Here is a 22,607-nt window from a genome sequence, read left to right as displayed (position 1 = left end):
GTTTAACTACCTCCTTCATAAATTCCTCAGACTGTGACAACAGTGAAGGATGTTTCAGCTTCAAAAAATGGGTATATTTCGACAATCGATCTACAACTACTAGTATTGTATTCCAGCCCTCTGATTTTGGCAGACCCTCAATGAAATCCATTGTAATCTCATCCCAAACTCGAGCTGGTAGTGGAATCGGTTGCAACAATCTAGCAGGTGAAGTGAGCAATTATTTTGTTGACAAACCGTACAGTTTCTCACAAATTGTTGTACATCTACTCGCATTCCTTCCCAAAACAACTCTACTGCTACCCTCTTATATGTTTTCAGTTCGCCTGAATGTCCTCCTACCAGTGTTCCATGGAATTCTTGGAGAATCTATTGTAGCCATTTAGATTTTTTTGGAAGAACCAAGCGACGTTTATAGTACAGATCATCTTTATGGAGCATAAATCCATGGTGTTGGTGTCCTACTTGTAAATTCTTCTTAAGTTGCTGAATGAATGGGTCAGTAGCAATTTCTTGCTCCAATTCTAGCCATATTCTCCACTTAGTTGTGACAATATGGGTCAAGGTTGGGGTTTGGGACTGTTTTGATAGGGTGTCAGCCACTTTGTTGCTTGCTCCACTTCTGTATTCAATATCAAAATTAATGCCCATTAATTTGGAGACCCATTTTTGTTATTCAGACCCTATAACTCGTTGTTCCAGCAGATATTTTAAACTTTGCTAGTCAGTTCGCACCAAAAATCATCTTCCAAGTAGGTAAGGTCTCCATTTTGCTACAGCAAAAACTATGGCCATTAGTTCCTTCTCATAGATGCTTTTTTTTTTCGAGCCTGTAATCCCAAAACTTGGCTGAAATAAGCAATTGGTTTCTGGTCTTGTAGAAAGACAGCGCCCAAACCATACCCTGAAGCATCAGTCTCAATGACGAACGATTTAGAGAAATCAGGTAGAGATTGTACTAGGACCGTGGTCATGGTTCTTTTGAGAGCTTGGAAGGCTCCCTCTATCGCTGGATTCCAACAAAACTGATCTTTTTTCGTTGATCTGTCAACAACTGGGCAACTTTAGCATAATTAGCAACAGACTTTCTGTAATAGCCTGTGAGACCAAGAAACCCACGCAACTCCTTGAGATTCTAAGGTGTCGGCCAAGCTTGCATTGCTTTCATCTTTTCGGGGTCAGTGGATACGCCCTCCTCTAAGATAATGTGGCCCAAATAGGAGATTCTTCGCTGGCCAAAGTCATACTTCTTCTTGTTGACATAAAGTTGGTGGAGTTCCAATAAGCTCAATACCAAGTCGAGGTGCTGGAGGTGCTGATCTTCTAACTTGCTATACACCAAAATGTCATCGATGAAAACAAGAACAAATTGGTGAAGGTAGGGCCTGAACATATCATTCATCAATAATTGGAAGGTGGTTGGTCTATTGGTCAATCTGAAGGGCATGACGAGGAACTTGTAGTGTCCATCATGGGTGTGAAACATCATTTTATGTGCATCCTCCTTCTTGACTCGAATCTGATGATATCCTAATTTTAAATCAAGTTTGGAAAAAATTAGTGCACCATGGAGTTCATCAAGCAATTCATCAATAACAGGAATGGGATACTTATCTGGGATTGTGACATGGTTTAGAGCTCTGTAATCTACACAAAAGCGCCAAGACCCATCTTTTTTTTTTACCAGTAGAATCGGGCTTGAGAATGGACTGCTGTTGGTTTGTATGATTCCTGTTGCTAACATTTCGCCAATAAGCTTTTCAATCTCAGTTTTTTGGAAATGAGGGTACCTGTATGGCCGCACACTAACAAGTGTGGTATTAGGCAGCAAATTAATGGCATGTTCATGGTCTCGTACTGGTGGTAATCCCCTGGGCTATTCGAAAATGCTGTCATATTTACCCAGAATTTGTCTCAAAAAATCTGGGATTACTGGTTCAGCTATTGTGTTGCTAATGTCTAGCTGGTTAAAGTCCACAAGGAGGCCATTTTTCTCAGCTTTGAGTGTTTTAATCATGGCCTTTAGAACGGCCTAGTGATGGATCTCCCTTAATTTGCACTGGTTGATTTCCTAATTGAAAGGCCATCGTTTGGAGCTTCCAATCTGTATGAGTCCTTCCTAGGGTCGTTAGCCATTGCAGTCCCAAAATCACATCAGCACTCCCTAATTGCAATGCAGGAAGTCATCGCACACATCAACCCCTTGGAAGTGGACAGTCACGTTCTTTCACACCCCATCAATTTTCATAGAGTCTCCATTGCCTATAGTGACCCCATACACCCTTGTCTTGTTGACTGGAATCTTTAATTCAGATACCACTTCAGAAGAAATAAAATTATGGGTCGCCCCTGGGTCAAGTCAATGAGAATAACCACATCACGAGCTCCTAATTTGCCTTTCAACTTCATCGTCTTGTTGGTGTTTAATCCAGCCACTGATTGTAAAGAAATGTCAACTTGCTCATGAACTTCTGCCACCTCTAACCAGCTACATTTTCCCGCATTATCTCGGCTCCTGGTTCGGACATGGAGTCTTCAATCTCCTCTGGTACTATCAACACATTCATCTTACTGTTTTTGCAACGGTGTCCGGGGGACCATTTGTCATCGCAGCAAAAACATAGTCCTTTCTCACGCTTGTAGTGAACCTGACTTTCAGTTAATCTTTTGACCTCGCCCATAGGTTTGAGGTGGCTGGTTTTCGTCGTGGGGTTGTTATATGTAGCGCTGGAAAATTGTACCGAATTCTGGTTGACATTGGAGTGTCGTTGTCTGAGTTATGCCGCGACGTTCATCTCTTCTTCTATATCTTTTTCCATAGCTTCGTCGATGTTCCTTGGTCACTGAACTCATAACTTGGCTCGAATGGAGGGAACAAGACCATTGATAAAGGTTCCCAGCTCGACCTCCAATGGCATATTTTCCAAAGGGGCCAAGAATCGTATAAAAGACTTCTTGTATTCCAACACAGAACCCTCTTGTTTGACTGCCAAGAACTGATCATATAGTGAACCCCTTTGAGTATCTCGGAAATGACGCAATACCATTCTTTTCATCTCTTCCCAACTCAATATGGCCCTCTTCTTGCTTTCATATTGATACCACAACAAAGCATCTCTCGAAAAGGAAATAAAGGCTACTTCTACTTTCTCACCTTCGTCGTAGTTGTTGCAGGCAAAAAATCTCTCAGCTTGCATAACCCATCCGTCTGGATTCTCCCTATGGAAAGTAGGCATGTTCAGCTTCCGGAGTCGATAATCACGGCGATGATCTCCCCCTGAATGGAACCAATTGTGTGGACTGTCCCCCAAGTGCCTAGGTCCCCATGATGGCTCCCTTGTCGCCACTGGTTGGTCTTGATTACGGCCAGATGAAGAATTTCTGGTCTAGTCTGGACGTGCCTGGTTTCTGGCGACATTTGCGGAAGGATCTTGCAGCCTGTCTTGCTTTTCTTGACTGTGGAAGAAAATTTGGAGCTGTTCTTGGAGTTGTTCCTGTCATTGCCGCCCCATATCTTGGATGGAAAGTCTCATGGCTGCCATTTCTACCTTTAAGGAATTAATATCGCTCTCCATTGTCGCTGAGGACTCCTCCTTTTCCTCAATCTCTTTGGTCTTCTTAGGGCCCATGTCCGCAGCTTGCCACACCAATTTGATAGACTCCCCTAGGTATAATTTGTATATTTAAAGAACACAAACTGAACTGGAATTATCCTTAGGAAATCTTTATTGATGAACACAAGAGGTTACACAGTTTCAAGCTTTCGAGAGGCTTGTACTCTCCGATTCCCAACTGTCCGAGAGAATTGGGGCTCTCCAAAGTAAGACTAATTCCTCTATATCTCCAGATAGATCCCCAATAAAAGCTAGACAGATTATATATGTAGTCTTTGGTACAAGTTAATCCCGCCCAACTACCCTAGAATTACAATAGTACCCCCTCATTTAAAAAGCCCTTCCTAAGTAATGCTTAATGAAGTTTTTTCTGTAATAAGTGTATTTAAGTGGGGGTTTATCATTTCTACATGTGTTTTAGAACCATCATTCCAAAACCAATGCCAAGAAAAGTTGCAATAGAAACACCAAAAATGCCTGTGAGGATTGCAGGGACAACCAAAGACCACCATTCTTTAGCTGTGGCCATTCCACATGCTGTGGTTGGGCCACCAATGTTGGCATTCGATGCCAAAAGTAATAGTTTAAGGTCCAAACGAAAAAGCTTCCCTAGGCCCAGCACCACCACCAGATGGACTGTTACTTGAACTAGAGCAAACATGAAAATACCAGGGGCAGTGTTGATCACATTCCATATGCTCCCACTTGCACCAACAGCAGCAAAAAATACCTGTTGCAAATATATATATATATATATATATCAGTACTTGTAACATCCTGTATTAACATGAAAATGAAACCTTATCTTTTTGTAATGTGACAAATATTATTTTAGTATGTTTAAATATCAGGAAGTAAAATGTATTGGTATTTCAGGATTCTCTCTTTAAAATACTGATTTTAAATCAGTTGACCAAAGTTTTATTTTTCTTTTTTGGTGGGGGCTTATAATTTTTTAAGAAAGTTGACTAGTTGAGAGATTATTATTCCAGTGTCAATAGCAACAACATATTGTACTTAGGAAATTGTACTAAATCAATACCTAATATAATAATAAGAAACTTGGACTGCTTAACAGCCTATCCTTATGTCTTTCATAATAAGCAGTACTCAACTTTGATCTGATTTCAGAACTGGAAAACTCATATACAAAGTACAGAACCCCTAATTGAGGATAACTCACTTTGAAGTGATGAAAATATATTAGTTAATGCAGCTTTTTAGGGTGGTTTTACCTGCATTAAAATGAGAGCAACAGCATCACCAGCAGGTGCAATGTGACCAAAATATTTTGGTAAAACAGTGGCTAAAATGACAACAATAGCAGTTATTGCTGGAAGGCTGCCTCCTTGAATTCCTGTAAACTTTGTGAGAGATGTTGCAGCTTTGCATATGAGAAAAGAAGTAGCAACAGCTATACCAGTTTGTAACACTGGAACCTTATCACCATAATCAGATTCGGATTTCGTTGCAGAATCTACCAATTTAAAAAAAAAAACATCATGACCAGTAAATGTTACCGCTGAATTGAAAACCCCATTTAGCATCCAGAGTAAGATAATGTAAGAGATAAACTTGCATGGAAGACATACCATTTGTTGTTTTTAAAGCCTCAGGTGGTATTTTAGAGGCAAGTGCGAACAACACTATAAAATAAATTGCACAAATAACATTATCTGCTGCTATTCCTGCAGCCAAAACTGATGGAGTGACACCAAGGGCCTCCGAAATTGCAACATAATTAACAGCTACCGCGACGAAACAAATGGAAAAGAAAGAAAGTTTTTAGTCATGAATATCATAGCTAAGAAAAATACTACAAATTATGACAAGAATTGATAGAAGTTGACACTCACATCCTCCAATATAGCTACCCATCAGGGCAGAAGCTATTTTCCAATTATCTGCACCAAGTGATCGCATAGGGACCAAGACAAAGGCCACCAAGGTTCCAACTATAGTTGCAACTGTCATAAATAGAATAAACTTAAGTTAACTAAGAATCATACTATTATAGGCAAAGCAAACAGCAATATATATTTGGGGTTGGCCTATAATTGGCTACCTCAACTTAAGAGGCTAATTTTGGCAAATTAGTCTCTTGGAGAATTTTTTATGAATTATGTAGGAACATATTCTGAAACTCATATTTTGAATATTTGTCTAAGAAAAGAAGTACCTGATGCAAGCAAAAAAGCTAAGAGCAGTGTCCCGGTCGAGCGAATGACATTACGCAAATCTGCTCTAAACAACAGCAATGGAATAGTTAATGGTAGAAGGTACTCCATGACAACTGAATATGCCGGTGCCTCATAAGGAATTATGCCTAGATTACTTGCTGCAAGTCCAACCAAAGTGCTCACAAGAGCGGCACTCACCATGCTACCAATCTTGGTCTTCTCAGACCTTGCTTCCACACATATACACTACCCTATGTTACAAAACAAATATGCTTTACAGAGATAGATGAAAAGTCAACACAAACAAAACAAAAAAAAAGGATCACCCAATAAATCAAACAATACGCTTTCTTTTCCAGTATAATCTATCTTCAGTAAATTAATTTAAAAATAAACTACCAATAAGTACTCTGTTTCTTTCTTATCATATTCCAACATTTCCGAACCTAAAAACTCCATTATCCACTTACCAGAGACCAAAAGCACCAGTGGCAAAGAGAGCAGTCCATGTACCCCAATGGTCATCCGGAGCTATGATTGGATACTTAAGCTGTGACCTAACCTTCCCTGCTCTACCCAAACGTCTACGTTTCTCAGACTCATGTTGTCGCACTGGTCTAGCCACCCGACGGTGAGCCGGAAGGTAAACGGGGAGGTGGTTAAATGACACGTGTAGCAATGGGATTGGTGGTGAAAGATGAGAGAGAGTTGAGGAGAGTAACGGTAATCTCAAAGAAGCCATTAAGTTGTGTTGTTCTCTTCGATGTGTTTTACTTATAAATCTTACAGTTCTTCACTCTTTATATTTTTTTTTAATCTGAAGTAAAAATTATTTTTACGAGGACAAATATAAAGCACGTACGGCTTGGTCGTCCCGACGACTCCTGATCAATGAAAAATTAAATCCAACATCATCATCCAATTAAATCAAAGTACCCTAACTAACAATAAGTTGACTCTAACGGCAAGTGGAAAATGTTAATTTTTAAAAAAAAAAAAAAAAAAAAGTGATATCTTAAAAAATCAACTTGATTTTTTTTTTTTATTGCTGAATAAACTTGAATTTTATATAGTAAAACTAATGAGTTTATGGTAAGAATAAGCATAAAAACTGAATATAATTTCAAATATAAATCTATAAAATCATAATAAAGAAAAAACAGTGCATTTATACTAATTGCGTAGCTTTTGGAAGAACTTTTAGAACTAAAAGCTTAAAATGGGAAGTTAAGCGAGGAGAAGGCAATGTAACAAAGAACACAAATAATTTTGGCAATAAGCAGTTGTGCCTGATTCTACTGACACCACACGTACACAGCACGGCCACTAGCCGCCTCTCCTGCACACCGCACAATGCAGCACACACCTGGTAACCCAAATTTTCCAGAGGAATAGACAAGTAATTTCTCCCTAGTATTTCTCTACTGTTCTCCTAGTGCTTTCTTTCCGTCATTCTCTCTTGCCATTGTGATCAACAACTTCAAATTATTTGACAATTGTTTAGTTAACGAGATTCATCAGTTAAGGTGTTAAAAGAAAAACAATCGTTTTCCCATCGATGATCTAATTTGAAGAAAATATAGATTATGGGATATAGTATATTATTTCTGTTAAAAGCAAATATTTTGGAGTTTTTTCTTTTTTTTTTGTGCAAGGCTACTACGTTGCTTTTAAAAAATTTATGTGCTTCTGATACCATGAAAGAGTTCAGGATAGCTTGAACTTTTGGTGAGAAAGAAACAGAGAAAATGCAGAGTGAAGAAGAAAAGATGATGATGATGATGAAAAATGTGATGGCTCAACTAACTGTTGATAGCCAAGAGAACTTGTATATATAGTCATAGATTACAGAAAAGATTGTAACAGAAAATGACAGCTATACAAAACCAAACCGAAATCTGTTATAGAAGCAGTTACAAAACAGAGAGCATATTCTAACTATCTAACTGTTTCTCTTTATGCCTAACACTGAAATTTCATGAAGAAACTCATGTGACTCCTTCCTGGTGTAGAGACCTTAACTTTCACTTGAGAATTTGAATCATGCCAATTGAGATATAAAGTTCAATCACTCGAGATTTTGTGTTCTTCAATCGAGACCAGCTCAGTTATGACTAGTCTTTTACGCACTATAAGGAATGTTGTGACTCATCATGTTCCTTGAAACAAATTTGATTAGAGATAATATTTGCCCCTTTATCTTGTACTTGTTAAACAAAATAAAATCACACCTGATTTCAGCTTTTCATTTTTTTAGAAAAATAATAATAAATAAGGTGCTACACTTCACCTGGCAAAGAGAATGTCACAAGTTCAAATCCACTTTCAATAAAAAAAAAAACCGTCAGTACTTAAATCTAAAAGCCATCTACTGCATCCTCTCTAATAAATGAAGGAACTAAACACCCAAAACTAATTTTGCAGAAACAAAACCCCTAAAATTATGCTATAACAAAGCTCTTCATTTGACTTGCATAATTAGTGTCAACAAATGACTTTGAACTTGAAGAGAAATTAATCCATTTTCTTTCCAAATCAGAACGTTGCTCTTTTGGGTACAAAGAAATGGAGTCTACATATGTTAAAGCCAATATCTGTTTAACAGCTTTCGAGATTTTTTCACATGAATTTTAGTACCATTGACCCAAATCCAATGCCAAGAAAAGTTGCTATGGCAATACCAAAAATGCCAGCAAGAATACCAGGAATGATCATAGAAGTCCACTCTTTTGCTGTGGCCATCCCGCATGCAGTTGTGGGACCTCCAACGTTGGCATTTGATGCTATGAGCAACAACTTCAGGTCAAAGCGAAGTAGCTTGCCCAATCCCAGGATTATCGCGAGATGAACGGCAATCTGGACAAGGGAGAACAAGAAGATACTTGGCGCTGTGTAGATGACACTCCAGATGTTCCCACTTGCTCCGACCACTGTGAAAAATAACTGCAAGTAAAGATAATATGATTAGAACTTGATGACTTTTAATGAGATCAAAAGGAAAGAATTTGTGCAGGTGTGCAACTAACAAGCAAGTCCTATCTATGACATACTGAGTTGTTTCAGACAGGCTAAAACATTTATGACAAAGCATCTAATTCGTCATGGGAATAAGATATAATCAAGAGAAAACCATGTGTGGTGTGCCTATAACATCAAAAACTTACTACACTTTTGAAAGCAAAAGCAAAAGGTTAACCAACATGGTCAATAAAGGAAATAAAAAATAAAAGTTCACCTGCATCAGAACCACAGCCATTGCCTCGCCGGATGGTGCCAGATATGCAAATGGTTTCGGAAATGCAGTTGATAGAATCACAGCAATGGCTGTTACAGCAGGCAGGATGCCTCCTTGAATTCCAAGATATTTTGTGAGATAAGAGCCTAGCTTGCAAATAGCCAAGGACACTGCAAGGGATGTAGCGATTTGTAGAATAGGAAGGTTTCCACCAGCCGCAGACTTTGTGTCCTTAGCAACATCTGCCAGAGTTTCAGTTTCAATTAGGGGTTAATACTGAGGTAACATTCAGCTTCCACTATCATCTTGGATACGGAAAAATCATTGCTAGAGGACATACAACTATGATGTCTTTCTATATGACAGATTGCTAGTGTGGAAAAATGTTCGTGCAACAGTATCTATCTCATCACTTAAAAGAGGAGGTATAAAAGTGGCAGGTGCCCTTAAGGTAGACATTGACTCACCATCACTTGAAGTTGGAGCCTCGGGAGGTACTTTTGAAGCTATAGCAAACAATGTGGCGAAATATACTGCGCAAATAACATTGTCTGCAGCTAGTCCAGCTGCTAAAACTGATGGCTGAACACCAAGAGCATCAGATATGGCAACGTAATTTACAGCTACAAAGCATCAGAAGTGAAATCTGAGTCAAAATACAAGGGAGAAGAAAGGACTATGTAAACTTACACTCGCAAGAAATTAATGCATTAATATAGAGCAAATAAATAATATAGCAAACTACCTCCACCAATATGTCTTCCCATGAGTGCAGCTGCTATCTTCCAACTGTCTTGACCAAGTGAACGCATTGGCACCAAAAAATATGCTACCACAGTACCAATTGTCGTGGCAACTGTTAAAAAAGAACATGATACATAAGCATAGCTCTGCTATTCATTAGGTACACATGAACTGATTGACTGATTTGAATAATATCATTACTACATAGTATGTAAACTCATTACCTATCAAGTTCTCTATCAAACTCTGACCATTTTTTCACCTATCAAGCTCTCTTTCAAAACTCTGACCGTTTTTTCTTCTTTGGCTTATAATTACAGTTAAAGGTGTACGTACCTGAGCCCAATAAGAAAGCCAAGAGAAGTGCCCCTGTTGACTTAATCACATGACGCATATCAGCTCTGTACAACAAGAGTGGAACAGCCGCTGGAAGTAGAAACTCCATGACGATCGAAAATGAAGGAGCTGATGATGATAGAACCCCTAAATTGGTTGCAGCAAGTCCAATCAAGGTGCTCACTAATGCTCCACTCAATGCACTCCCAATCTTAGTCTTCTGCTCCGACCTTGAATCCCATCAAAAAATTATACTATACTCAGCAATCCCACAAAAGAAAACCTCCCAACCCAACCACACTTTTCCATATCAATACAATCTATAAATTCAAATCTGCGTTAGCCAGAACCCAAGATTTCAGAAAGAGTTGGACCTTTAAACACATTTTTTTGACTGCCAATTTAATATTATAAAATTCCTCTTCTTGGCTGCTGAAAAAATCCAGAAGCAACGCAAATTACTATAAACTGCTACAACACAAAAACTCAAGCATCTGTTTTTCCAGGATTTTATATTGCATAGAGAGAGAGAGAGAGAGAGAGAGAGAGAGAGAGAAGTTAAATGAGTGCGTTGTTTACCAGAGACCAAAAGCGCCAATCGCAAAGAGAGTTGTCCAGTTACCCCATTGATCATGTGGAGAAATGAGAGGAGCATTGAATTGTGAGCTAACAGTTAGACCTCGAACTGGGTTGTTCTTACTCTTTTTCTGGGTACCAGTTCTTCGAGGAGAAGTACGAAGAGAAGGAAATATTTGAATTTTGTTACTACAACAAGCTGATGAACTTTGCAGGACACTAGGCGTCGAGTCATGGAGAGTTGAGATGAGACGATCGGAACACCGGCGCCGGCGACAAAGAATAACACCCCGTACAATGAGAAGCGTCGACGCCATGATCGCCTTTACTCACTGAGAAATACAGTCGGATCGGAAGTAGACCCAGAGATGGCACTAATACAATGCCTACGTAAAATCGATGCAGTTGCATTCCTTTTTGTTTTCGGTATTTAGGTAATTTTCCAATAGTTTAATATTAAAGTAAGATTATTCATAGAGAATCATTTTATAGTTTTTTACACCTCTCACCAATCACGTGACCAGTGACCACGCTTGCTGTCTTGCAAGTCAACTGCATGATTAACAGTTGCTACTGGAAAAAAAATAAGAATAAAGACTTTCACACTCACAATTTATGCTGAAAGTAACTCACTCTTTTTTAAAATGGCTAATGAATTAGATTGATTAACAGCAACTCACTCTTTTTTAAAATGGCTAATGAATTAGATTGATTAACAGCCTGGAAGCAAAACTACATGAAAATTCTAAACTGATCAAAGTTACATCATATGTAATTTTTAAGAACATTATCATGATATTGTTTCAGTTACACATGCAAATTTATCTTTTATCTAAGAGATACTGTCTTCATGCTTCTGCTTCTTTGCACTAGAGCCTTCTTCCTCCAAGGTTTTTAGCTTGTTCTTAATTGCAGCTATTTTAGCACTCCGACTCAACTGCCCTGAGTTACTACCAGCTGTGCTGACTTTAGTTGGCTCACTGACTCCTTTGGAAGAATGTTCGGCTGATTCAACCATGTATTTCTCGCTGGCAAGGCGGACAACTAATGGGCGGCCACAAGCTAATCTTCCATGCATTTTCTCCTTGGCTAGTCTTGCTTCCTGCATGCTCACTTTAATGATGGAAATCAGGAAATGCTTACAAACCAAAATCAGAAAGACCACAAGTAACTTACCTCTTTGGTACTATACTGGATGAAAGCAAATCCCCGAGGTTCTCCACGCTTGGGGCCACGAGTATGCCACAAAAAATCCTCGGATACAACTTTTCCAAAAGGAGAGAACATTTTAATTAGAGCCGCCCTGAAAAAAGCAAGTAACAATATGACATTAAACGAGAGGAGGTATTCATCATCTAACAAACAATTCAAAATCCACGCGGTGTACTCACTCTGTTATTCTGAGGTCAAGATTACCAATGTAAAGCCTGCTTTCACTCTTCTCATCAATAAATCTATTGAGATCCTGCACCAAGTCAGTACAACTAATCATGTCACTTAGCTCAATTTATGATGTAATGATTAATGAAACATAATGGTAACTTAGAAGTTCATAGCTTGATTTAGAATATCTAATTTATAGGCTGCTTAGTGAAAACCGTTAAACATTTCCCATACGAATCCAGAGCCAAAAAATGTTTACTTTGGCCATTCAGTGGTGCCAAAACTTTATAAGAACTAATAGAAAATTACCCTTCAGGTAACATGATCTAAAATTTATTTCCTAGATAGAGGTAGATAATTACAACATGAGGTAACACATAACCTCAAATAACACTTGACCCTATGTACAAATGACCAATATATCCATGGCCCCATGTTTGGAACTGACACTAGTACACATAGCAGAAAACATACACTAGATTTCTTCATTAACAAAGATAACCCCATAAAAATGAGTCGAAAGAAGCTTGACCCCCATGAGAATTGGACTTGTCTTCACTACAAATACACTATTTTACTTTAGTTAGCAAGTGTATTCTAAAGTCACTCGAACCAGAATCTCAAAAACAATACAATTTTTGTTACGTGTCATACCCAATATGAATATTTCTCAATCTCGTTTGCAAAATAAATTTAAGGAGTTGATAAATATAATAATTATAACAATAAATTTCAATAGGATCAAACATACCATGGCGCAAGAGCATATAAAACCTTATAGAAAGTCCAGCATCACTGTCCGTACTGACCTGTAATTTTACACACAAATAAAAAATAAATAAAACGGTAAGAAGATCAAGAATTACAAGTTCCAGTTCCAGACAAACCCAATTCAGAATAGAATTAACAATAACCCATTTTCTTTTCAAGTTGGGTCATATTATAGAATAATCAAAATCCAGAATGCATAACAGATACTAGATAATTAAAGCAGGGAGATAAAGTAGGCTGATTTTGATCTAGATATGCTGAAAAACGTACTACGAAACCGATTGAAAAACCCTAGATGTTAAACCTAAACCCCAAAGAGTTGAAGATGGGTGATACTTACTCGCTCCAAAAAAGTGACTCGGCGATGCACCTGACCCGGAGATCCAAATCGAATAGCTTGCCCTGCCCTTGGAGAGAAAACTACGCGAAAAGAGCTTCGACCTTCGAGAAACAAAAGTGCCACGTTTTAGAGATTTATTCGGGTTTATATCATCATTCCTCCCTAATTTTTCTAAAGATATCAAATGATGGTTGAGGGTAAGTAATGGAATGAATAAAATAGAATTGAATAAAAAATTTAATTCATTTTTTTGTTTTGTTTGAATGTATTTTAAAGCAGAGGGAATTACATTTTATATAGGATTTTTAATAAAGTGTATAAAAATATGGCTTTTTTTGAAAAAAAAATTAATCTAGGGTTTTTTTTTTTTTAAATTTCACTTTTATGAACTTATTTTCTCATATTTTTGTATAAAAGTTAGTTTATGCAATAGTTTTACTCATAATCAAGTTTTATTAATTTGGAAGGGTATGTTTGTAATTTACTTATTATTTTTTTAGTTTATTTTTGTATATTATTTTTATGTAACTAATTTTATATTAAATTTTTCTTTGGTTGTTTTGCAATTTTTTTAATATGAATTGTGTTTATTATTATTTTTTATTTATTATAAACTTTTTTTTTTTTTTTTTAGATTGTACGTCTCTTTTTTCAAATCTCGGGTAAGGTAACCAGTTACTTGATTAATCTTTGATAATTATGTAAAACAAAATCCTAGAACTAGGTTAAATAACATGTACCAGGATGGGTAACTAGTTACCCTGTGAGGAGTAACATTCTGCCATAAGAGGGGTAACCATTTACCATAAGAGGGGTGACGAGTTACTCATATTAAATATGAAAAGAAACATCCAATTTAAAGGAAAGGAAGAAGAAGTAACTAGGTAAGGTAACCAGTTACTTGATTAATTAATTTTTATTACATTTTCACATCTGAGTTTTTTTTTTTTTTTTTAAGTTCTGGATGTTCTAGTCAGGGTAACCTGTTACCATCTCAAAAGTAACTAGTTACCTATATTATTTATTATAAACATTAGTTTTTTTTATTTATTATAAATATTTTTTTTCTTTTTGTTTTTAGATTGCACTTTTTTTCTCAAAGTCTAGGTAAGATAACTAGTTACTCGATTGATTACTTTTTATCACGTTTTCACATCTATTTTTTTTTTTTTACAATCAAGATTTTCTCGTCAGGGTAACCTATTACTATTTCAGGGGTAACCAATTACTTATATTATAGGTAACCAGTTATCATCTATATAACATTTTATTATCTTAAGGGTAACCAGTTTCCTATGTTATGAGTAACTAGTTACCACCAATATAACATGTGACTATCCATGTAAAATCAGAGAAGGGTACTTCTATTTATGTATTAAGATATAGACATAACATATTAAATTGACAAAGCCACAACAAGTATATGTGAAGAACATCCAAGGGAATGGCGAGGTACCGCAAATTACATTTTTAGGTGGTTTTCATTAATTTAATGCTAGATGAAAGTCTATGACCTCATTTTACTAATGGCTTTTATCTATAGCATGTATATTTTTTTTGAAGGTTGAGCATTGTCCTGTGTAACAAAATAAAACAATCAATCATAAAAATATATTTATTATTTATTTAAATGAAGTAATAATATTTAACATTTTATTTGGTTTTCTCTTGCAAATCCCCACTCCTCTATGAACTTGTTCTGGTTTGCTTCCATTCCTCCACCCATTTTGGCAGTCATGTGTTCAAAGAAGCATGTTTAATAATTAAGAAGAAATATTTTAGCATTAATCAATGTTCATTTTAAAAATGCTACCATCTCTACAAATTTAGATTCACTTCACAATATATTGTATGAAATATACATATTATAATGCATAGAATGATAACCTTCAAACCAAGGAAAATATAGTTCCAATATTTGACAATAAACTTCAATTTCTGCAAAGAGAACCTTACAAACATGCTGCTAGTTCTGTAAGAATAAGAGCAACATAATCAAAAGAAATGTGAGACTCATGGCCTATACTAAGAGGTAGAGACATCTTTATAAGGCCATAGAACATGAGACTCCCCACAAAAAAGAAGCTGCCATAATTAAGAAGGTCATCAACATTGTTAAGTTTTAATTTGCATATATAAAAAAGATCTGCTAATGCTCCTCCAACAAAGCAAAGCAAGCAATATATCTTCAGTTTCTTTGAAAAAAAAATTGCATGTCACGTTTACCACCACAAATGAGCACGTACTAATCAAGTACAAACAATTAATAACGCTTCAGCTCCACAAAACAACATTGCTTCAAGTTATTGACTTTTTCTCATTGAATATCCATGTTTATCCCTCATTTCATCATTATCAAGTACCAACAAACACAAACACAAACACAAGCACAAAGAAACCTCTTAGATTTGGAACAACTATCAAAACTCACTTTTATATATATATATATAAATATATATATTTATATATAAATATATATATTTATATATATAACACGAAAGGACATTTTATATATGTGAAAGTTATTCTCTAAATATATCATATTATATAGCTTAAATAACATTAACAAACCAAAGTGCCTAGAAAAGACCTTCATTTCATCTTCCAATCCTCTAAGATGTTAGAGCTCATCACCATTTATACACAGAAGTCAAATATTGGCAATGCAATTTAAACTAAACACAATCGTTATATAAACAAAAAGTGACAAAAATCTAACACCATTTTCGTCGAGTATAACTGAAAAAAAAAAAGAGAACAAAACAAACCAAAGGTCTTGGATAACACAAGACTGAGAAAGCAATGAGTTGAGGACTTTGATGGCCATGGACAATCACGAGAGGTACAAAGATTGGCTGACTCCATTCCATTTGACATAGTTGAAACAAGTGATAGCAACTAATATATATATATATATATAAATAGATGTTTAGCAGTGAGTAAAGGTTAGTACCGTCAAAGAGAATGATGGAGGAGATGCCTATGCTTCGGTAGTTGGTCAACGACATTAGAGAACCCAGATTCCGACCGAAGACAACGAAGACGCCAGATCTCATTCTCCACTGCCGACTGAAGACCCTGAAGAATAGATCTCCACCACACAAGCAAGTCAGGCACACCAAAACACTAGGATCTGTGGTTGTTGCCGCCACCAACACCTAAACCAAAGGTCGACGATGAAAACGACCCCTACTTCGCAGCTCCTCCGATCTCCAAGGCGATTAGTTCCGACGCAAACCCGACGTGCATAAGAACACGCCAGTGGTTCTGGTCGATCAGAGATTTGGACTGAGAAATTTTTTTTTAGGGCCGGCCTTGGTCGATTTTGCCCTCTCGGTGTTGAATTGTTCTTCAATTTTTACTTGCTATTTCATTTCCCACAAATTCTTTTTTTTTCTTTAATTTTTCCCATAAAAAATAAGGAAAAGTATAATCCCATATTTTTGCATAGTTATGCTCTAAAAGCCATAATATTGAAAAACTCTCTTTAAAGTATTGGTATTTTATTTTAATGAAACTAATTTTTTATTATTTTGGTAAAATGATTATTCTATTTAAAAATGAGATAAAGGATCATTTCAATGCAAGATTGAACAAAAAAAATTAAAATTTTGTCAATTTTTTATTCATATTAATTTTTATTTCATTCTATTCTTATTATTTTTATCATTTTCATTCTCTTCAACCAAATGTCACTTTAGGTCCTAAAATTTTATTTTGTATCACTTAGGTTCCCAAACTTACTAAATGTGTATCACTTAGGGAGATAAAATAGTTTACAAAATGCATAACAAAAATCTATTTATAATCCAGTTAATTATATATATAAAAAAAAAACTATCTAGGTTATAAATTATTTTCTGTTGGGCTATAAATCATTGTCCGTTCCGCATTTTGTAAACAATTTTCCAACTAAAAAGACATATGTCATACACATTTAACAAATTTGGATACCTAAGTAATACAAAATAAAGTTTTGAGACCTAAGTGATACATTTTAGAAAAATTGGGAACCACTAGTGATATATATATTTTTTAAATTCACAAAAATATCTAAGATTTAAAAAAAATACTAAAAATACGGAATTTGAAAAAAAATATTACAAAAATATGGAGGGGCATAATCGTAAATACAGAGTTTTTTTTGTCAACAAAGTTTACAAATTTGTAACAATCCAGTTTTTTGGTAACTAAAGTTTACAAGATTGTAACCATATGTTACAATTTTGTAAACAATATTTACCGACTAAATAGAAAATTGTAAGAGGTAATTACATAACTGTTACAAAATGTTATCCGTACTTTTGTAATTTTTGTAAAATTCCGTATTTTTAAATTTACAATGTTGTGTATAATTTTCTTTTTTGTCATACGTTTCAGATACTTTTTTTGTAGGCTTTATTTTAAGCTTTACATTTTACCAAGATATGTTTTATTTATAAAAATAATTTTATACTTTATATTTCCAAAAATCACTATTCAATTTGAAAATAATTACCTTTGAATATCTTCAATTTACAAATAATTCATCACATCAATTCTAAGTTGAATCCTACCCAAAAAACAAAAAAAAAAACAACCTTGCTGCCCGAATTTTTTGTTCTTTTAGATTTTTCAAACGCAGTATTTTTTTATTTTTTGCAGCATTTAAAAGCAACTTTTTTTTTTGCAGCAGTTTAAAAGCAACACATTGGTTGCTTAAGATAGCCATTTGCGTTTTCAAAAACGGCTTACATTATACTCTGATATCTTATTATTTAACATATATTTTACTTACTTAAGAAGCTAATTAGATATCTCTAAAAACATGATTTCATTTTTAGGTTTTTTTATATTTATAAATTTTTTTATTAGGAGTTTACTTAAATTTGAAACATATTTTACATGAATACAAGGAGAATGAGCTTTATTATAAAATTAGCGTAATTAATTTTAAAACATACAAAATGTGAATTAATCCCAATCTTATTAAAAACATATATATTTTTCACCTAAATTTATTTTTAGTCAAGAAATCAATCTGACGACAACGATGTCATCTCCCTCAATCTCGGGGATGATGATAGCAATCATATCTAATGACATGCTCATGGTGGAGCTTTTAGTTCGGCTCAAGGAGTCTCAGGCGGCATCACCAATGGCTTCGAAGAATACAACCATCCTGCTAGATGTAAGGTTTTACTCTCTTTCCTCATTTCTCTCACTTTCTCTACTTTCTTTCAACCGCAATATTCCATCGATACTGCAAATAGGCAGTCCTACTACAAAGGGTGGGTGTGATTTGGCAAGTTCCCTTTTTTCTGGCTCTACAATCTATATATTTATGCATATATTATATAGATTTGAGTCTAACTATGATATATAACCATCAATGGATTTTAGTTTAGGAATTGGCCAGAAGCGATGTTGAAGATGATGATAATCGTAGTGATTTTTTAAAATAAAAAAATTAATTAACATTTTAACTAGCAAAGCAACTGGGTTAGGGGACTATTATTTCTAGTGTTTGAAAAGTAGTTTGATGGATTATAGAATATCCTTGGATTTTCTTTAATTGTTTGTAGGTTTATGGAATATGTGATGACGTTAAGAAAATTGATGCACCTTTTTCTTAGCTTTAAAGCTATTAATCTGAGTTTTATACTGATTCATGTTTCTTTTATTTAATATAGTGTTGGATATTTGAATGGAAAAATCAAATTTGGTTTTTGTCCCACATCAATTGTGAATAAAAGTTTGTCTCAAGAATAGCCTATATATAGAGATTAGAGGCATTAGTTTTATTTACACCAAAACATATTTACTTATATATATTTGTCTTCCTTTGAAGATTGTGATATATATATTTTCAATATTGTTTTTTCTTTTCTACTCTTTAGAGTTCTTAGATTTGTTCTAGTGTGATAGAGATTTGTTCTAGTGTGATAGAGTTCGGGTATATTTGGTTCGGCGAAGTAATTGAGTTACTCGTTGTTCACTGTTGTATCCTGGGAGATAGACGTCGAAACCTCGTAGAGGCGGCGAATCTCTTTTAAGGAAACTGTGTGTTACACAGGCCTCGGCTTTTAATTTTGTTCTTTATAATTATTGTGTAAATTAATTATAATTGTTATTTATATTATAGTTATTTATATATTGTTATTTATAATTATAATATTATATTGTTATATATATATTATAAGTTATTTATAATTATAATATTATATTGTTATATATATATTATAAGTTATTTATAATTATAATATTGTTATATATATTATAAGTTATTTATATTGTATTATTTATAATTATAATATTTATGTATCTTTAATTTAGTAGATATAAATATTGTATTTATCATATTGCGTTTATTCAAGTATTATATAAGTTATGTTTATCCTACAATCTTAAAACAGAGTATTGTTTAAATATAATATTTGAATATATCTATTAGTGATATTTTTATATCTATATGTTGAAAGATATTGTTATTGTGAAAAGTTCGTTTGAACTTAAATTTCACTAGAGAAGTTCTGGGAACTGAATATTTTCAAAGAAACTAGACTGCTGAGGCAGGGGCTAGACCCTTCTTCTAGTGTTCTTTGGAAATTATCTAGTAGAGATATTTGAGGCTGGATAAATACTTAATAGAAATATTCTACGAGAGGCTAGACCACGAATGGTTGGGTTTTTTACCCTTCCAGGCTAACCTAAGAATTTTCTTTAAGTTTGATCTAATAAATCTATCAGTCATGGTGTCTGAGATAAACCTAGTCAATTCCAACCCAATGGAGTGGTGGATTGATACTGGTGCCACTCGGCATGTATGCTCAAACAAGAGTCTGTTCAAATCTTTTGAACAGGTAGATAATGGCGAGAAGATTTTCATGGGAAATTCTGCCACATCTAAAATTGCGGGTCAAGGAAGTGTGATCCTAATAATGACTTCTGGAAAGGAGCTGACTCTGAACAACGTACTGTACGTACCAGAGATCCGGAAAAACCTAGTGTCTGGTTCACTGTTGAACAAACACGGATTCCGAATTGTATTTGAGTCAGACAAAGTTGTTCTGTCCAAAAGTGGAATGGTTGTGGGAAGTGGTTATGTAACTGATGGGTTATTTAAACTCAGTGTAATGGTTGTTAAACCAATCATTAATAAAGTTAATAACTCTTCTACTTACTTGCTTGAGTCTTCCAATGTTTGGCATGGTAGACTAGGACATGTTAATTATGATACTCTACGGAGATTAATTAACTTGAATCACATACCAAAATTCCACATTGATTCAAATCATAAGTGTGAAACCTGTGTTGAGGCAAAACTAACAAGGTCTTCCTTCAAAACGATTGAAAGGAATAATGAACCCCTAAATTTAATCCATAGCGATGTATGTGATTTAAAATTTGTTCAAACAAGGGGAGACAATAAGTATTTTATTACTTTTGTCGATGATAGCACGAAATATTGCTATGTGTATTTGCTAAAAAGCAAAGACGAGGCTATAGAGAAATTTGTTCTCTATAAGACCGAAGTTGAGAATCAACTTAACAAAAAGATTAAGGTGTTGAGAAGTGATCGAGGTGGTGAATATGAATCACCATTTCGTGAATTCTGTGCAAAAAATGGAATCATCCATGAAACCACTGCACCTTATTCACCTCAGCAAAATGGTGTTGCTGAACGGAAAAATCGTACATTGAAAGAAATGATGAATGCGATGTTGATTAGTTATGGATTGTCGCAGAACATGTGGGGAGAAGCTATCTTATCAGCTAATTATCTTTTAAATAAGATACCCAAAAAGAAAGAAGATAAGACCCCTTATGAGTTATGGAAAGGAACGAAACCTTCCTTCAAATACTTAAGAGTGTGGGGGTGTCTTGCCAAAGTGGTTGTACCTTTACCAAAAATGGTAAAAATAGGTCCAAAAACTATTGATTGCATTTTCATTGGTTATGCACATAATAGTAGTGCTTATCGGTTTTTGGTGTATGAGTCTAAAATATCTGACATACACAAAAACACGATAATGGAATCCAGAAATGCGTCGTTCTTTGAACACGTATTTCCTCTTAGATCAAAAGAGGATTCAAGTTCGTTGAAACGAACACATGAGACTATTGCTGAAAATAGTCAGGATCAAAGTCAAGAATGTGAGGATGAACCTAGACGTAGCAAAAGGATTAGAACAGAAAAATCTTTTGGTCCAGATTTTCTGACCTATTTGCTAGAAGGTGAACCTCAAAGCTTTGATGAAGCTGTGAACTCCACTGAAGGCTCTTTATGGAAAGATGCTATTAATAGTGAGATTGAATCCATACTTCAAAATCACACCTGGGAGTTAGTAGATCTTCCTCCAGGGTGTAAGCCTTTAGGGGCTAAATGGATTTTCAAAAGGAAAATGAAATATGATGGTTCAATTGATAAGTATAAGGCACGGTTTGTAATTAAAGGTTATAAGCAGCGTGAAGGCCTTGATTACTTTGACACTTATTCTCCTGTGACGAGAATAAATTCCATTAGGATGATACTTGCTATTGCTGCGTTACGCAATCTTGAAGTACATCAAATGGATGTGAAAACTGCTTTTCTAAATGGGGATTTAAATGAAGAAATTTATATGGAACAACCCGAGGGTTTTTCCTCCTCAGGAAAAGAAAGAAAAGTATGTAAATTGGTGAAATCTTTATATGGTTTAAAGCAAGCACCAAAACAATGGCATGAGAAATTTGACCAAACTATGTTGGCAAATGGCTTCAAAATCAATGAATGCGATAAATGTATTTATGTTAAAGAAACAGATAATGACTATGTCATTTTGTGTCTTTACGTAGATGACATACTCATTGTTGGAAGCAGTGATAAGATGATCAAATCTATCAAGAGTATGTTGAACTCGAAATTTGACATGAAAGATATGGGCCTTGCAGATGTCATTTTGGGGATTCAAATCTCAAGGACATCTGATAAGATCATTCTAAGTCAGTCACATTATGTGGACAAAATTCTTGAGAAATTCAACAAAGAAGATTCTGGTGTCTCCAGAACCCCTGTAGATTCGAGTCTACATTTGTTCAAGAACAAAGGGGAGAGTGTCTCTCAGGTAGAGTACTCTAGAATTATTGGAAGTCTAATGTACTTAATGAGTTGTACAAGACCTGATATAGCCTACGCAGTTAGTAAACTGAGTAGATACACGAGTAATCCAGGGTCTGACCACTGGAAAGGAATAACAAGAGTACTTAGGTACTTACGATTTACTCGTAGCTATGGGCTGCACTATACTAAATATCCAGCAGTACTTGAAGGGTATTGTGATGCTAATTGGATATATGATATGAAAGACTCAAAGTCTACGAGTGGATATGTGTTTACACTCGGTGGTGCAGCTGTATCATGGAAATCTTCTAAACAAACGGTAATAGCTAGATCCGCGATGGAATCT

At 35.1% G+C, this 22,607-nt stretch overlaps 3 protein-coding genes across 4 annotated transcripts; all 3 read right to left on the bottom strand.

The window, feature by feature from the left end:
• Positions 1 to 3,698: 3,698 nt before the first annotated feature.
• Positions 3,699 to 6,568, bottom strand: LOC133834680 (uncharacterized). Of its 2 annotated transcripts, none has more exons than XM_062264355.1 (6): positions 6,265 to 6,568; positions 5,794 to 6,020; positions 5,471 to 5,581; positions 5,207 to 5,362; positions 4,850 to 5,091; positions 3,699 to 4,344 (listed from the first exon to the last, which is right to left on the bottom strand). In XM_062264355.1, exons 1-6 carry the CDS (start codon positions 6,534 to 6,536, stop codon positions 4,021 to 4,023), a joined length of 1,332 nt encoding a protein of 443 aa, XP_062120339.1. In that variant the 5' UTR covers positions 6,537 to 6,568; the 3' UTR covers positions 3,699 to 4,020. The 2 variants fall into 2 exon arrangements, with proteins under 2 accessions (XP_062120339.1, XP_062120340.1); XM_062264356.1 differs by having other exon boundaries at positions 5,794 to 6,045; positions 6,265 to 6,402.
• Positions 6,569 to 7,570: 1,002 nt separating this feature from the next.
• Positions 7,571 to 11,243, bottom strand: LOC133834678 (uncharacterized). The gene is made up of 6 exons (XM_062264352.1): positions 10,689 to 11,243; positions 10,110 to 10,339; positions 9,775 to 9,885; positions 9,497 to 9,652; positions 9,030 to 9,271; positions 7,571 to 8,737 (listed from the first exon to the last, which is right to left on the bottom strand). The coding sequence occupies exons 1-6, from the start codon at positions 11,000 to 11,002 to the stop codon at positions 8,414 to 8,416; spliced, it is 1,377 nt and encodes a 458-aa protein (XP_062120336.1). The 5' UTR covers positions 11,003 to 11,243; the 3' UTR covers positions 7,571 to 8,413.
• A 98-nt stretch (positions 11,244 to 11,341) lies between these two features.
• On the bottom strand, positions 11,342 to 13,355 carry LOC133834679 (uncharacterized). Its single transcript, XM_062264353.1, has 5 exons — positions 13,180 to 13,355; positions 12,820 to 12,877; positions 12,077 to 12,150; positions 11,862 to 11,988; positions 11,342 to 11,787 (listed from the first exon to the last, which is right to left on the bottom strand). Exons 2-5 carry the CDS (start codon positions 12,820 to 12,822, stop codon positions 11,518 to 11,520), a joined length of 474 nt encoding a protein of 157 aa, XP_062120337.1. The 5' UTR covers positions 12,823 to 12,877; positions 13,180 to 13,355; the 3' UTR covers positions 11,342 to 11,517.
• Positions 13,356 to 22,607: the final 9,252 nt, after the last annotated feature.

This window comes from Humulus lupulus, chromosome 5 (assembly GCF_963169125.1).
Source record: "Humulus lupulus chromosome 5, drHumLupu1.1, whole genome shotgun sequence".
Classification (NCBI taxonomy): domain Eukaryota; kingdom Viridiplantae; phylum Streptophyta; class Magnoliopsida; order Rosales; family Cannabaceae; genus Humulus; species Humulus lupulus.
The sequence above is the reverse complement of the archived record's forward strand: the minus strand, read 5'-3'. Positions and strand labels throughout refer to the sequence as shown.